Genomic DNA, 13773 nt, shown 5'->3' on the forward strand with positions numbered 1-13773 from the left:
TGACAGCCATGCGAGGGTGTGAGCCTTGGTTGGGTCCCGGATCTGGGAAACACAGTTAAGGTGGACGTTGTTGGGACACCTTGGGGACGCTGGATTGTGGACTTCGTGTTAGATAATAGCTTTGACTCTTTCTTTCTTTTTTTCTTTTAATGATGGAAATAAAAAGAACATTCGCATGATGTTGTTTCCCTGGGATGTAAAGATGCAGGGGAAGAGAATCCATTCTCTTACAAGGAGAATGCAAGTTTGGGCTCTGGTCTTGGCCCTGCCACTGCCTGCCTGTGACAACGGGGACCCGTTGTGGTCAGTGCCAGGCGAGCCCGTTTCAGCCGCGGGCACAGGGACCCGGGCTGCCCACCTGATGAGGCTTTCAAGCGCCGACTGCGCACGCACAGGAGAAGCTGCAGCCCGTGGGTGACCCAACTTCATCCCTCTGGTCCCACCGGAAGCCTCCACACTGCCAGGCTTTCTGGGGTCTCCCTTCACCTTGTGTGGGGGAGGCAGACCCGGGAGGGGGTGGTAGCGTGCACCCCTTTGCTTCCCTCTGCCACCCCCAGCCCCGTTCTCAGCCAGCCCTGGAATAGGTGCTGTGCTCCCAGCCAGGGGTTTCAACCGCGGGGAGCAGCCTGGAAACATGGTTTAGATTCCCTTTGTTGGTTTCCAGCAAATTAAAATTTATCTTTCAGGGAGGAAATGAGGGGGTTGAGGGTTGTTTTTTTTTTCTTCTCCTTAATGGGTCCTGATGAAGGAAATGAATGCAGAGAGGGAACCAGAAATATGATCTGCCGCTCGCTGGCTTGGAAAGGTCTGGGGGCTCCCCGCACCCTCACAGGGGGCAGCTGGGCACAGGGTGTTTTATTGTATAATTAACCTTGACCCCTCTGGGTTCAAAGAGAGAGGTTAGTTGGAAATAAATCAATAGTCTGGTCTGGTCACTTCAAAGGCTTCAGAACCCGCTGGAAAATCCCATATTGTTTCAGTGTGTAAATTGGAATAGGGTGTGCAGTTCTTTTGGATAGGCAGGGAGGGTTAGGCTTAAAATTGAAATTAATTGTGTATCCACTTCCTTTAATCAAGCAATCAGGAGGCTTTATTGAGTATCTTGTTGCAGGGGTGGGTGGGAAGGCCCCATGGAAAACACTTTGTGATCTCCGTGTGGCCCCTGGGCAGGGCTCTGGGACAAAAGACATCTCTCCAAGCTTAGGAAGCACCTCTCCTCCCCAGCAGCGAGCAGCCTTTTATTCGGACATGTCTGGAACTCTCCAAACCACCAAGCCATCACTGTCCTAACACATAGCATTTACTGAGTACTTACTATGGCCTCGGTGCAGGGATTTTCCTGGGACTTTTCTCGTCTGATCCCCACAACAATCCAGTTGGATTAAGTACCATTATTATCTGTGTTACAGATGGGGCAGTGGAGCTTCAGAAGGGCTAACTAGCCAGTTCAGAGCTACTGTGAGGTTTCCAGAGTCCCTTTCAGTGCCGTGGCTCAAGGAACGAACATCAGAGCCATGGAAAAGCAGCAGATCACCCAGTCTCCAGTCTCCTCGCCGAGGTCTTCCAGAGAAAGCAGCCCCAGCTGCATTCACTAGAGTCTCTCTTGGCCTTATGTCCCAATCACCTTTACCCTCCCTCTCCTTGTCTCCACTGCACACCCCTCCCCCGCTTCCCTTCAGCTTTGCTTTCCTGCTCTCTTTCTTTCCACAGGCATGTGATTGTTTAGAGCTTCTCCATGTCGGCTCTGGCTGGCTCACAAAAAGGTAAGATACTGTGCTCATCCTGAGGAAACTCACTTCCTAAGTTCCCCAAGCAGAGATGGCAGGCAGGCCCCTTGTGCTGATTTGATGCAGAAGGAAGTAGTTCTAGATGAGAGGGTTAAGCAAGGTGCAGAGGAAGGGCAGAAGCAGAAGTGGATTTAACCAGGGAGGATCAGAGAAGACTTTGGGAGGAGGCAGTTTGAAGGGATCTGGAAACAAGGGACCAGTGGAGTAGGATCATTCCAGGCTGAAGGACCATCTTTGCAGAAAGACCTGGCGGCACCATTATGCCTGGCACGTACTGGAGAAGCCAGGGGCCCAACTTGAAGGATTGGAGTACATGAAAAGAGCCAAGAATTAGGCTCTGTTCTGAATAATAATAATAATAATAACAATAATGATAATAAAAGCAAGCAACCTGTGAGGCAGATGCTGTCCTTGTGCATGGTTTATAGAGGAGGAAATTGTCCCAGAGGGTCACCCAGCTGGACAGCAGGTGAGTGGGGATTACAAACCCAAGCCTGTGTCTGAGCCACTGGATTACACTGCCTCTCGTGAGGGGGCCTTGAACGCCAGGCCAGAGGTGTTGTACTACCCTGGGAGCAATGGGAAGCCATGGCAGGCTCTTGAGCTCACCTACATTTTAGGACATGCCCAACTTCCTCAACTCTCCTATGCCATGGTCTGACATCCCTGGGTCTCTCCTCCATATTCAGGAGGAATATCTTCATCTCAGCCAGTTTAGACCTTTCCCTCTCCTCCCCACTACCGAGTTCCCCCAGTCCTCCCTCCTCAGCACCCAGATAGCAAGTCAGCAGACAGCATGGGCTTAAAACAAGGAGGCCCACATTCCAGCTCACTTCTCTGGGCCTCAGTTTCCATCTGTTAAGTGAAAGAATGATGGAGAATCCAGCCCTGCCCACCGAAAGGCTTTGAGAAGAATCAGATGAGGTAATGGGGGGTATTCCACAAGACGCCACCAGAATTAGTAACAGAGGCCTCATCATTATCACTTACGACTCCCCAGAGGCTCTTTACTTTCCCTGAGGAAGGACCTGGCTATTATTTGATGCTCTTGCTGGTTCCCTTTCCCCCCAGAAGGCCACATCAAGGTTTCCTCAGACACATCCACTGTGCCAAAAGCACGTACTCTGGCAATCTAGTAACCATTTATTCCCCTATTTCTTGGGCATCTACTAAGTGCCCAGCCCCATGCTGCAGATGATAGCTTCCTGGCCTTCAGCCTCAGAGCCCTTTCCCGCTTCATCATTCCTCTTCAAAGCCTTCCTTAATCCTGGACTCCTAGACGCTGCATTTTATTCTGTTTCCACAGCTTGTTGCTGTTACCACCCAAGTGAGTATGTGGATAGTCTGCAGTAATTTTATTCACCCCGGGCAGTCAGTTCACTGAGGGCCTAGCCTGCCTCCCTTGTATGGGGCTGAGCACATCTTAGCTGCGAGCCCCCATAGCTGTAATCCTCACCCAGTCCACAGGGTGGCAGCAAAACCCTCCGGTCCCAGCCCTCCTCCCGGAGACCCGCTTCCAGGCTGGGATGCAGCATCCAGAAGCTTCCTGGGCCGTAGGGAGGCAGGCCAGGGGCAGAGGTCCCGTCAAGCTTACTTTCATCTTTACCCCACTCTTCTTCCACTTGGGGTCACCTTGCCCTGCCCACCTCAATTTCTCTTCCTGTAACAGTGGGATCACTTGAACACAAACAGCATGCTTCCCCTATTACAAACTCACTGAGTCCTTTCAGCTTAAAAAAAAATTAATTTTATTATTTTTAACTTTTTAATTATTTTTTTAAAAATTTATTTTAGAGAGAGTACGAGCCTGAGAGGGGCAGAGGGAGAGAATTTCTGGCAGACTCCCCGCTGAGTGCAGAGCCCCTACATGAGGCTTGATCTGAGGACCCTGAGATCATGACCTGAGCAGAAACCAAGAGTCAGACGCTCAAGGGACTGAGCCATTCAGGTGCTTCCATCTGCTTTTTTTTTTTTTTTTATGATAGATTATCAAAATGTAATTCATATACCATACAACTCCCCCATTACAGTGGGCAACTTAGTAGTTCTTAGTATATTCACAAGGCTGTGCAGCCATCATCACAATCAAATTTAAAATATTCTCATCACGGGGCACCTGGGTGGCTCAGTGGGTCAAACCTCTGCCTTCGGCTCAGGTCATTATCTCAGGGTCCTGGGATCGAGCCCCACATCAGGCTCTCTGCTCAGTGGGGAGCCTGTTTCCCCCAACCCCCCACCTGCCTCTCTGTCTACTTGTGACCTCTCTGTCTCTCTCTGTTAAATCAATAAAATATTAAAAAAAATTTCTCATCACTCCAAAAAGAAACCCTGTGTCCGTTAGCACTCACTTGCCATTTTCCCCTAACCCCAGCCCTAGGCAACCACTTGTCTCTTCTTGGTCTTTATGGATTTGCCTATTCTGGGCATTTCCTACAAATGGAACCATACGATATGTGGTCTTCTGTGGCTGGCTTCTTTCACTTTGTGTCACATTTTCCGGGTTCCCCCATTCTACTGCTAAATAATATGCTAGCATATGGCTATACCACATTTTATTTATCCATTCATCAGCTGGTGGACATATATTTCCACTTTTTTATCACAGATCTTATAGCTATGAACATCGATGTATAAGTTTTTGTGTACACTATACACTGAGGAATGGAACTGCTGGTCATCTAGTCACTATACGTCCAGCCTTTTGAGGAATGAGCACTGCTTTTCACAACGGCTGTACCATTTTACCCTCCCACGGGCAGCGTATGAAGGTCTGGAGTTCGCCATATTCTCCACAGCACTTAACAGTATGTGACTTTTTTATTCTAGCTATGCTAGTGGGAACAAAGTGGTATCTCATTGGGGTTTTACTTTTTTTTTTTAAGATTTTATTTATTTATTTGACAGAGATCACAAGTAGGCAGAGAGATGGGGGAAAAGAAGCAGGCCCCCCGCTGAGCAGAGAGCCCAATGCGGGGCTCAATCCCAGGACCCTGAGAACATGACTGGAGCCGAAGGCAGAGGCCTAACCCACTGAGCCACCCAGGTGCCCTGGGGTTTTAATTCTTATTTATTTAATGTGCTATTGGCCATTTGCATCTCTTCTTTGCAGAAATATGTATTCCTTTTTTAATTTTTATTTTTTTAAATATTAAGTAATCTCTGTACCCAATGTGGGGGTCAAATTTATGGCCCCAAGATCAAGGATTGCATGCTCTACCAACTAAGCCAGCCAGGTGCCCCACCTTTGCCCATTTTTAAATTGTGTTACTTGCCTTTTTATCATTGGGTTATTTTTTTTTTTTTAAAGATTTTATTTATTTATTTGACAGAGAGAGATCACAAGTAGATGGAGAGACAGGCAGAGAGAGAGAGAGAGGGAAGCAGGCTCCCTGCTGAGCAGAGAGCCCGATGCGGGCCTCGATCCCAGGACCCTGAGATCATGACCTGAGCCGAAGGCAGCGGCTTAACCCACTGAGCCACCCAGGCGCCCTCATTGGGTTATTTTTATTGAGTTCTGAGTTCTTCATATATTCTAGATTCAAATCCCTTATCAGAGATATGACTTGAGAATATTTTCTCCCATCCTGTGCTTGCTTGTCTTGGTATTTTCTTGGTGGTGTCATTTGAAGCACCAAGTTTTTAATTTTGATGATGTTCAAATGTATCTATTTTTCCTTTTCTTAACTGTACCCCTGGCATTATGTCAATTTTTGCCTAATCCAAGTTTACAAATGCATACATCTATGTTTTCTTCTATGTGTTAGCTTTTACATTTAGGTTTTTGCTCACTTTTTTTAAGATTTTATTTATTTATTTGACCGAGAGAGCCAGAGAGCAAGCATGAGTGGGGGAGGGGCAAAGGGCGAGGGAGAAGCAGGCCTCCCACTAAACAACGAGTCCCACGTGGCACTCCATCCCAGAATCCTGGGATCATGACCTGAGCTGAAGGCAGACGCTTAATGACTGAGCCACCCAGGCACCCTGGTTTTTCCTCCATTTTAATTTTTTTTTTTTTTTTAGATGGTGTGAGGAAGGGGTCCAAATTCATTCTTGTTCATGTGCATATCCACTTGTCCATTTGTTGAAAAGTCTCTTCTTCCCCATGAATGGTTTTGACATCCTTGCCAAAAATCAGTTTACATGTGAGGGTTTATTCCTCGGCTCTCAATTCTATCCCGTTGGTCTCTTTGTCTTTCCTTATGTTAGCACCCCACAGTATTCATTACTGTAGTAAAGCTTTGTAGTAAGCTTTGAAATCAGGAAGTGAGCCTTCCAACTTTGTTCTTCTTTGTTCCTTGTATTTCCATACGATTTTTAGGTTAGCTTCTCGGTTTCTATAAAGAAGCCAGCTGAGGGGCGCCTGGGTGATTCAGTGGGTTAAAGCCTCTGCCTTCGACTCGGGTCATGATCCCAGGGTCCTGGGATCGAGCCCCACATCGGGCTCTCTGCTCAGCGGGGAGCCTGCTTCCCCTCTTCTCTCTCTGCCTGCCTCTCTGCCTACTTGTGATCTCTGTCAAATAAATAAATAAATATCTTAAAAAAAAAAAAAAAAGAAGAAGAAGAAGCCAGCCGAGTCAACAACCCTTTGAGGTAGGAGCATCTTATCCCGATTTTTTTTTTTAAAGATTTTAACTTTAACCATAAGGTGGTACGTGAGGAGAGCATGGCAGAGAAATCACTCCTTCTCCTGGGGCTCCAGTTCTCCCTACCCGAGCCGTAGCCCTAGTAACTGGGGGGCTTAGTCACAGGAGAGATGGCCCCAAACTTCCAGGCACAAAACTCTCCTGTTGTTTAACCCAAGATGGTACCATACTAGCCAGGGATGGGCCAAAGAGTTTGTTCTTTGTAGCTTCCTGACAGTGTCCCCAGCATTCCAGTTAGATGTCCTGTTCCTGCATGCCTGTCTCCAACAGTTCCTGGGTCGTCGTGGGGATACAAATTCTGTTGTGGGAAGCCAGATCATAAGGCAAGGAAGTAAGTGCAGGGACCTGCACAGCACAGGACATGATAGGCATTCAGGGAAGAAGGAGCCCTGGGCTGTGGGCATTTTGGAGTGAGGGTCAGGGCCAGACCCTGCAGTGTGGCAGTGGGCACATGGCACAGGTGACTATCTGTGTCCTTGGGAGATCCAAGTCCAGGGTACATCCCTCTTGAACCCAAGGAGCAAGGCCTTCCCCTCTCTGGGCAACCTGGCTCCCTTGGGCCTTTTCTCCACCATTCCTCCCCTTTCGTGCCCTGGGTGGCCCCAAGAGAGCCAGGGAAGCAACAGAGTTCTCAAATCAGACCCTATAAACCTCTTTGTGAGAGGGATGTGGGTCTAGATCTCCCCCTGCGTGACCTTGGCCTGAACCAGCTTTGGTTGTTCCCACTCCTTCATTTACCATTTCCAATCCAGATCCCCCTTTCCCCGTCCTGAGCAAGATGACTCCCTGCCCCACCACCTTCCTGTCCTTCCCTCTAGGCTCTGGAGCACAGTCCAGTTTTGAGGGTCTGACTGAGTAGAAAGGCCTCCAGGCAGGGTGTAGCCATCCCAGGTCCCATCCCTGGCCCTGCCTCTAACTTCCCTGTCCCCTTGAGCTACTCATACCCTGCATCTGTCTCATGAGAGAGACTGTGGTCCTTTCCAGTGCTGGCATTATGGGCTCTACCAACCCAGGCTGGTGGGGCTCTTAGGCCCGAACCTGCCTCCTTGGCCCCCTCACTGCCTGTGGAGAGGGAGCAGGCCATGGTATTCACGAGGACCTGTCCCCCCCTCCCTGTGGCCTCAGGACTGAACACCAGGATTCCTCTTCACTGACGATAGGGATATGACCCATAAACAGGGCTTGTGTAGGAGTCAGGAGCACCCCTGTCCTCCTGCAGCCCCAGCAGCAGCCCCTTCTGGCTGGGCCCTCTTGGGGATAGCTTCTTGCTCAGCCAGCCCCCGGTGTCCACGTGTTCTCCACCTGTCCCCTGAAGGGGTCCTGTGATAGTTTTAGAACTGGTCCATAACGTTGACTGTACTCCCATCGGATAGGGCTGGCCGCACTGACTTGCTTCTAATGAATGGAGCGAAGCAGAAGTGACACCACATGCAGTCCACGGTTAGATTCGAAGTGATGACGCAGCTTTGGCCTGGCTCTCTTTAGTCCCCTGTCGTTGGACCCCAGCCACCATGCTTTGAGGACGCCCAGGCCACTTGGAGAGGCCACGTGGGGGTGTGGGGCCCACAGCCAGCATCAGCCACCTGACATGAGAGCCGGCGAGCCTTCAGATGAGTCCAGCCCCAGGCTTCAAGCCGCCATGATGCCCAGTAAAGCAGACAACTCTCCTGCTGAGCCCCACCCAGACTGCAAATGTCCGACCAAAATAGATGTTAGATCAAGCCACTAAGTTGTGGGGTGGCCTGTGACAGAGCATTAGACCACTGGAGCCGGTTGCAAGCCCAGGCCGTGGCTGCCTTCTGCCCCAGGACTGTGTGTGTATAGGGACCAGTGTCTTCAGCCTGAGGCCATGGGACTATTTGAGATCAGGAGCCAGATTCCAGGCAGGCACACCCCCCTCCCCCCCTCCCCCCACTCCCAGCTTTGACTCTTATTTCTGCTAATCTTCCTAATTGGAACCCTGCTTCCCTTTACCTTAGCTTGGAACAGGCCCTGCCTGTATTTGCATGTGATTTGTATGCAATTTGCATACATCTCTATGGGTCATACGGGGTGGTTTCCTGACATTTCCAGATGCCTCCCTGGGGAAGGTAGTAGCATCTTGGACTCTTGGAGGGAACAGAGACACTGGGGGTTCACCTCGTCTACTCCCATCCCTGCAGGATCTGCTCGACCAGATGACAAACCCAGCACCTTCCCAGGCAGCCCTCGGGTGGCTGATGGTGGTGAAGAATTCCTGTGTTACAAAGTTCTGCATTAAGAAAGGTAAGGTATTATGTCGCTATTTGGGCTTGGCTCTTTTCTCCGGGAAAATCAGGGCAAGTCATCCACTTCCTCCAGAGACTCAGGACAGGTACCATGGCGGCCTCAGGCTTCTCTTTCTCAGTTCAGTGTCCACACACCATCACTGTTTCTGGCCTGACTTGCAGGCCTCTTCTACAAGTGCCAGGGCAGGGGCTTTTAAATGTTCTTTTAGGAGCAGAACCCTGTTTTCTCTCTCACGACCCTGAGGTCATGACCTGAGCCAAAATCAAGAGTTGGATGCTTAACCGACTGAGCCCCCCCAGGCGCCCCCAGAACGCTGTTTTCAAATGAAATACAAGATAAAAGTGGGGTTGTTCTTGTTGAGAATGAGCAGGGAGAGTAGAATCCTCCTGCAGAGAGGCTCACCCCCAAACCCCTCGCCACAGCTGGAGAAGCCCAGCTTGCAAACCACTGTCCTGGTTTGCTCCTTGCAAAATGGACCTTTGGGTACAGAGCGCAGCCCTCTAGACCTGCAGAGCTTCCCATTGGCCCTCCATTTCCACAGTAGAGGCAACACTGACATTATAAGCAGTTGTATTGCACCACTGTCCTTTACTAGGCTTGAGGCCCACTGAGACCTCCAGATCTTTGACAGCACAGCCACCTTAAAGCCAAGTCTCTTTTGGCCTATCCTAAGCTTTGTCAGCTCCAGACACCTGGCTTCAGGAGCCTGAACTGAGGAGCAGACAGGGAGGAATGGAGAGGCCTGGCCAGGAGTTACGGCTGTATGGCCTAGAAAGAGTCACTACAGCCAGATCCTGCTCCTCAGTTGTAGACTGGAGTCAAAAATAGTCCCTCCTGGTAGACAATGCATGAGCAGTACCTGGCTCGGTATGGAGGGACTGGTCTCGGATTCCTCACTGCCAGCTAAGGAGGTACAGAGCTGTGGTCAGAATATAGACCCTGGCACTGGGTGGCCTGATCCAGACACAATCTCTGGTCCTGCCGTAACTGGCTATGTGAGAGTTTAGACATTTCCTTTATTTCTCTTATCCTTTCTCAGTTTCATCATCTGTAAAATATGGTGATGATAACTAGACTGTCTACTTCCCAGAAAGGTTGTGGGGACGCAAGGACACTCCCTCTATGTGGGGGCCAGGGTGCATGGGTGCCTGTAAGTGGTCCACAGGGAGTGGCTGTTACTCTGGGCTCTGACCCTGAGAGGGTCAGCCTGCCCCACCATTGGCCACCCTAATCCCAGCACTCCCACCCTTCCCCAGGACCTGACACAGCCATCAAAAATCAAGGTTCACTTTGGCAACAGGACTTTTATTCAGTCAAAATGAGTAGAGTGTGACAAAAGTCATTTCAAGTCAGGCCAGGCGGTTCCAACCCCAGACCACTCTTCCCATGGGAGAGGGGGTTTCCAGGATGTTGGGGGTGCCGAGAGGCCAATGCAGGGACAGAGGGGGTACTGTGTGGGAGTTTTGAGGGCCTTTGGCACAGGCCCAGCATTTGGGAGAAGGGGCAGACTGCCCTGAGTCCACATGGACATGACTCCAGTCTTCTAGGAAAACACCACAAATTCTACCTTCTTCATCTAATTAACTAAAACTTGGGGGAGGAGGGTTCCCTAGAGGGTTAGGGATCAGGGACTTTATGGTCTAATCTCAGACTTAAGGAATACACTTATTTTTTTTCTCCTTTAAAAAAAGTTTTCCTTCTATTTAAAAAAATGAGTTAACCAAAAATAGGTCTTTTTTTTTCCCTTCCTACTTTAAGTATTTCAAAAAACACCACAACAGAAAAGAGAAACAAGAAGTCACAAGAACATAAATCTTTAAACACACCTTGTATAAAAATATCTTCCAGCCACATCTGCTGACAGTGGTCATTCCACTGTCCAGGGCTTGGGTCAGGCCGGCTACGTCCCATGGGCTAGAGGGCCAGGCCACGTCTGCCAGGGAACCTCCCGACCCAACACCCACACACAGTGGTCACACACACAGAACATTCCAGAGGACAGCCTGCTCCAGGGGCTCTGGGGCCGGACGGGATAGGAGGCAGGCTTCAGGGCAACACCCCACCCTAGGAAGGCCCAGGCAGGGAGCCAGCTGTGGGGATCCCAGTCAAGGATCAGTTGGCCAAGAGGATCGAAACCGGAGTGGACAGATGAGACAGGGCGGAGCGGTGGCAGCAGCCTGCTGGACGGTGTGTGGAGCGACAGACGTCAAGGAACACATTTCCTCTCATTTTTGGCTTTTTTTTTTTTTTCACATTATCTTTGACTAATTCCATCTTTATTTCTGTAGGTCCTGAGAGGCCCACCATTGGTGACTTAGCCTCTGGCCTCCTCTCTTGGGGAAGGGTAGAAGGTCTCGGGCAGGAAGAGGAGCCAGGAGGAGGGTCCAGTGATACAACACAGGCCCGGAGAGCTGGCGAGCCTTGAGGTAGAGGTTTTCTTTCACACCTGGAAATGGGGAAGTGCTTTTTTTTTTCTTTCTTTTTTTTTTTTTTAATTCTGGATAATAATCTGGGGAAGGAAAGGGGGTGCCCCTATAGGGGCTTGAGGTAGGAATGCATTTGGGGCTTTGTGGGGTGGGGGTGCTGAGGCCATGGCCCAGCTCCCTCAAGAACATTCATTCCGGCTGAGGTAGGTACTGAGAGCCAAATAGCAAAAATCCATCCTGAGAAAATAAGGTCGGTGGAGGGTGACAGTGTCAGGGGCCCAGCCATGGCAAGGGCGTGTTTTTGGAGTCTAATTCATCTTTTTTTTTTTTTTTTTTTTTTAAGGAAAACATTAGTTCAGTTCCATGTCATGTGGATATGAGGCAGAGGTGAGGGGGGACATTAGTCCAAGGGAGAGGTTCCTGCAGGAACCCCTCCAGGTCCTGCAGGGGGGATCCCTGCTGAGGCTACTTTTAGGTCTTGATCCCCTAAGGGTATCAGGACAGAAATGCTGGGAAGCCCCATCCGAGTCCCACATGACAGGAGAAATCTTGCCTTTGACCTGAGAATGGGGGGGTTGCCCCCTCCAGAGCCTGCCAGACACTGGCTACTGTCCCGAGCGAGCTGGCTGGGCAGCTGGTGCCATGGGAGGCCGGGTAGCCTGTCCTTCACCGAGGCGGCCATGGCCTACATCCTGGGGTGGCAGGGAGGCTGCAGGGCCTGCGCTGGGGTCCTTGGCTTCTGACACCATCTCCTCCAGAAGGCTGAATCCCTCGAGTGGCAGCACAGAGAACTGGGTCTCCTCACATAGGGCAGGGTCCCCAGGATCCTGCTGGGGAAAGAGCCAGTCCCACCAGCATCAGCATGAGGGTCAGAGCCCAAAGCCCCCAGCCAGAGGGTCAGGCCCTGATCCCAATCCTACTCGGGATTCTGGGCCACCCTGCCTGGTTCAGGCACTCAGGGGCACCGGCCCAAGCTCTGTACCAGGAGCTTAGTGAAGACCAATGACCCTGGCTTATGAGCAAGGTGAAGGGAGGGCAGGACTGGGACGTAGTCTGAGCCTGGGGTGGGGGCACTCACCATGTGTCTGGGGACAGGTCTGGAGTCTGGCCGCCCCGCTGCCCCAGTTGGGGGGAACAGCTGTTCCAGTTCTTTCAAGTCCACATGCTTCTTATCTCGGCCCAGCTGGCCCTGCTCTCCCTGGCCCGCCCCATTCAGTGCCAGGATGCTAGGATCCCTTGGGCTCCGGGGGCCCTGAGGAGGGGAGAGCTGGTTTTCTACATCCTTACACAAGAGGACCCTAAGGGGTGAGCCAAGAATTAGGGGGAGGCCTTGGAGGGAGGGAGCAAAAACAGAAGGCTGGACACAGTGAGCTCCAACTCTGCTTTCCCCTGCGCAAAGACCTTCTCTGGGCTACCCCCACCCTCCTTCCTGGGACCCACCTGCCCCTTTGGCCGAACAGGAGGAAGAGGACACAGAAGATGATGCAGGTGACCCCGATGTGGATGCCGATGACGATGCCTGTGGTAGACGTCTGGTTGCTGGGCTCCTCCTTCCGGCAGTCACACGGTGGGCTCAGGGCTATGGGCAGGGGAAGGGAGGGAGCTGTGGCTCTCTGGCCTGAAGCCCCTGTGGACACCCAGCTTCTGGGGGCTCCTCCTTCCTCAGCTGTACCCGCCTCCATGTCTACATGGGACCCCAGCCCAACTTTTTTTGGCTCTCTTTACAAGTTACTGAATACTGACTTTGTGCCCAATACTGGGAATAACACTTATACACCATTGATGAAAGGACCATTTGATCCTTACCATGGCTTTATAAAGTCCCTGTTTTATAGAGGACAAAACTGGGGCTCAGGTTAAGTAACTTGCTCACGGTCACACAGCTAGAACGTCATACCACCGAATCTCAAACTCAGCTCTAGGCCCGTGTTCTCAAGGGCTCCATGTGCAGTTACACTCTTACGCTCTCCCACCTTCCCAGTGTCCCTGTCCCCCTCCTGCCCCCGCCCCCTCCCAGAGCCTGGCCTCCCTTCCTGAGCACCACTTTTGAGCCCCGCAACCGCTCCCCAACCTACCTGTCCTCTCAGAGGCTCCCCTCAAGGACACGAAGCGGACTGTGGCATTGCCCTCCCCGTGCTGGTTGTAGGCAAGCAGCTTCACCTCATATACTGTAGTGGGGTCTGAGGGAAAGGCAGTGCTGTGCTGAGTGACCTCCCCAGGCCCCAGCGGCAGCTCTGGTGCAGCAGGGCAACAGAGGTGACCCCCACATCCCACCTCCTGGCACCGGGCACCACACTCCTGCCCGCTCCCCCAGCGCGGTCTGCGTCCGGCTCACCAAGCTGGCTGAGGTTGTAGGAGGAGGCGGTTGCAGGCAGCAGGATGGGGCCGGTGAAGGAGGCTCTGCTCGCTGAGCGGTAGAACAGCTTGAAGCCGCCCTCGTGCTGGGCCAGCCGGGGCCACGGCTCCCACAGCAGCTGCAGGGACGAGCTGCCCACGACCCGCACCGACAGTGGGGGAGGGGCGGGGGCTGCGGGCAGAGGAGGGGCAGAGGAGGCTGAGATGTGAGGGGGCGGGCCACCCAGGACCCTGACCCCCACGAGCCTGGCAGTTCCTCTCTGACCCAGGGACTCTGCTTGCTCAAGGACACCT

At 51.7% G+C, this 13773-nt stretch overlaps 1 protein-coding gene and 1 long non-coding RNA gene across 9 annotated transcripts in view; one reads left to right on the forward strand and one right to left on the reverse strand.

The window, feature by feature from the left end:
- Positions 1-1205: 1205 nt before the first annotated feature.
- LOC125105319 (uncharacterized) lies at positions 1206-13524 on the forward strand. Of its 3 annotated transcripts, XR_007128873.1 has the most exons (6): positions 1206-1763; positions 4393-4591; positions 8593-8695; positions 10987-11124; positions 11468-11511; positions 12585-13524. It is a non-coding gene; the product is annotated as an uncharacterized LOC125105319 (long non-coding RNA). The 3 variants fall into 3 exon arrangements; XR_007128871.1 differs by lacking the exon at positions 11468-11511 and having other exon boundaries at positions 12585-12710; XR_007128872.1 differs by lacking the exons at positions 4393-4591; positions 11468-11511 and having other exon boundaries at positions 12585-12710.
- Positions 9867-13773, reverse strand: part of IGDCC3 (immunoglobulin superfamily DCC subclass member 3) — a 43242-nt gene continuing 39335 nt past the window's right edge. For 2 of the 6 annotated variants that reach the window (XM_047738687.1, XM_047738690.1), the window contains 5 exons: positions 13460-13651; positions 13200-13304; positions 12565-12703; positions 12203-12422; positions 11434-11954 (listed from right to left, as the gene is read on the reverse strand). In XM_047738687.1, the coding sequence (XP_047594643.1) occupies positions 11730-11954; positions 12203-12422; positions 12565-12703; positions 13200-13304; positions 13460-13651 (881 nt within the window). In that variant the 3' untranslated portion in view covers positions 11434-11729. Of the gene's footprint in view, positions 11145-11433; positions 11955-12202; positions 12423-12564; positions 12704-13199; positions 13305-13459; positions 13652-13773 lie in introns of those variants that run through there. The other 4 variants (XR_007128870.1, XM_047738688.1, XM_047738689.1 and 1 more) reach the window with 4 other exon arrangements.

Source organism: Lutra lutra, chromosome 7 (genome assembly GCF_902655055.1).
Source record: "Lutra lutra chromosome 7, mLutLut1.2, whole genome shotgun sequence".
NCBI lineage: Eukaryota > Metazoa > Chordata > Mammalia > Carnivora > Mustelidae > Lutra > Lutra lutra.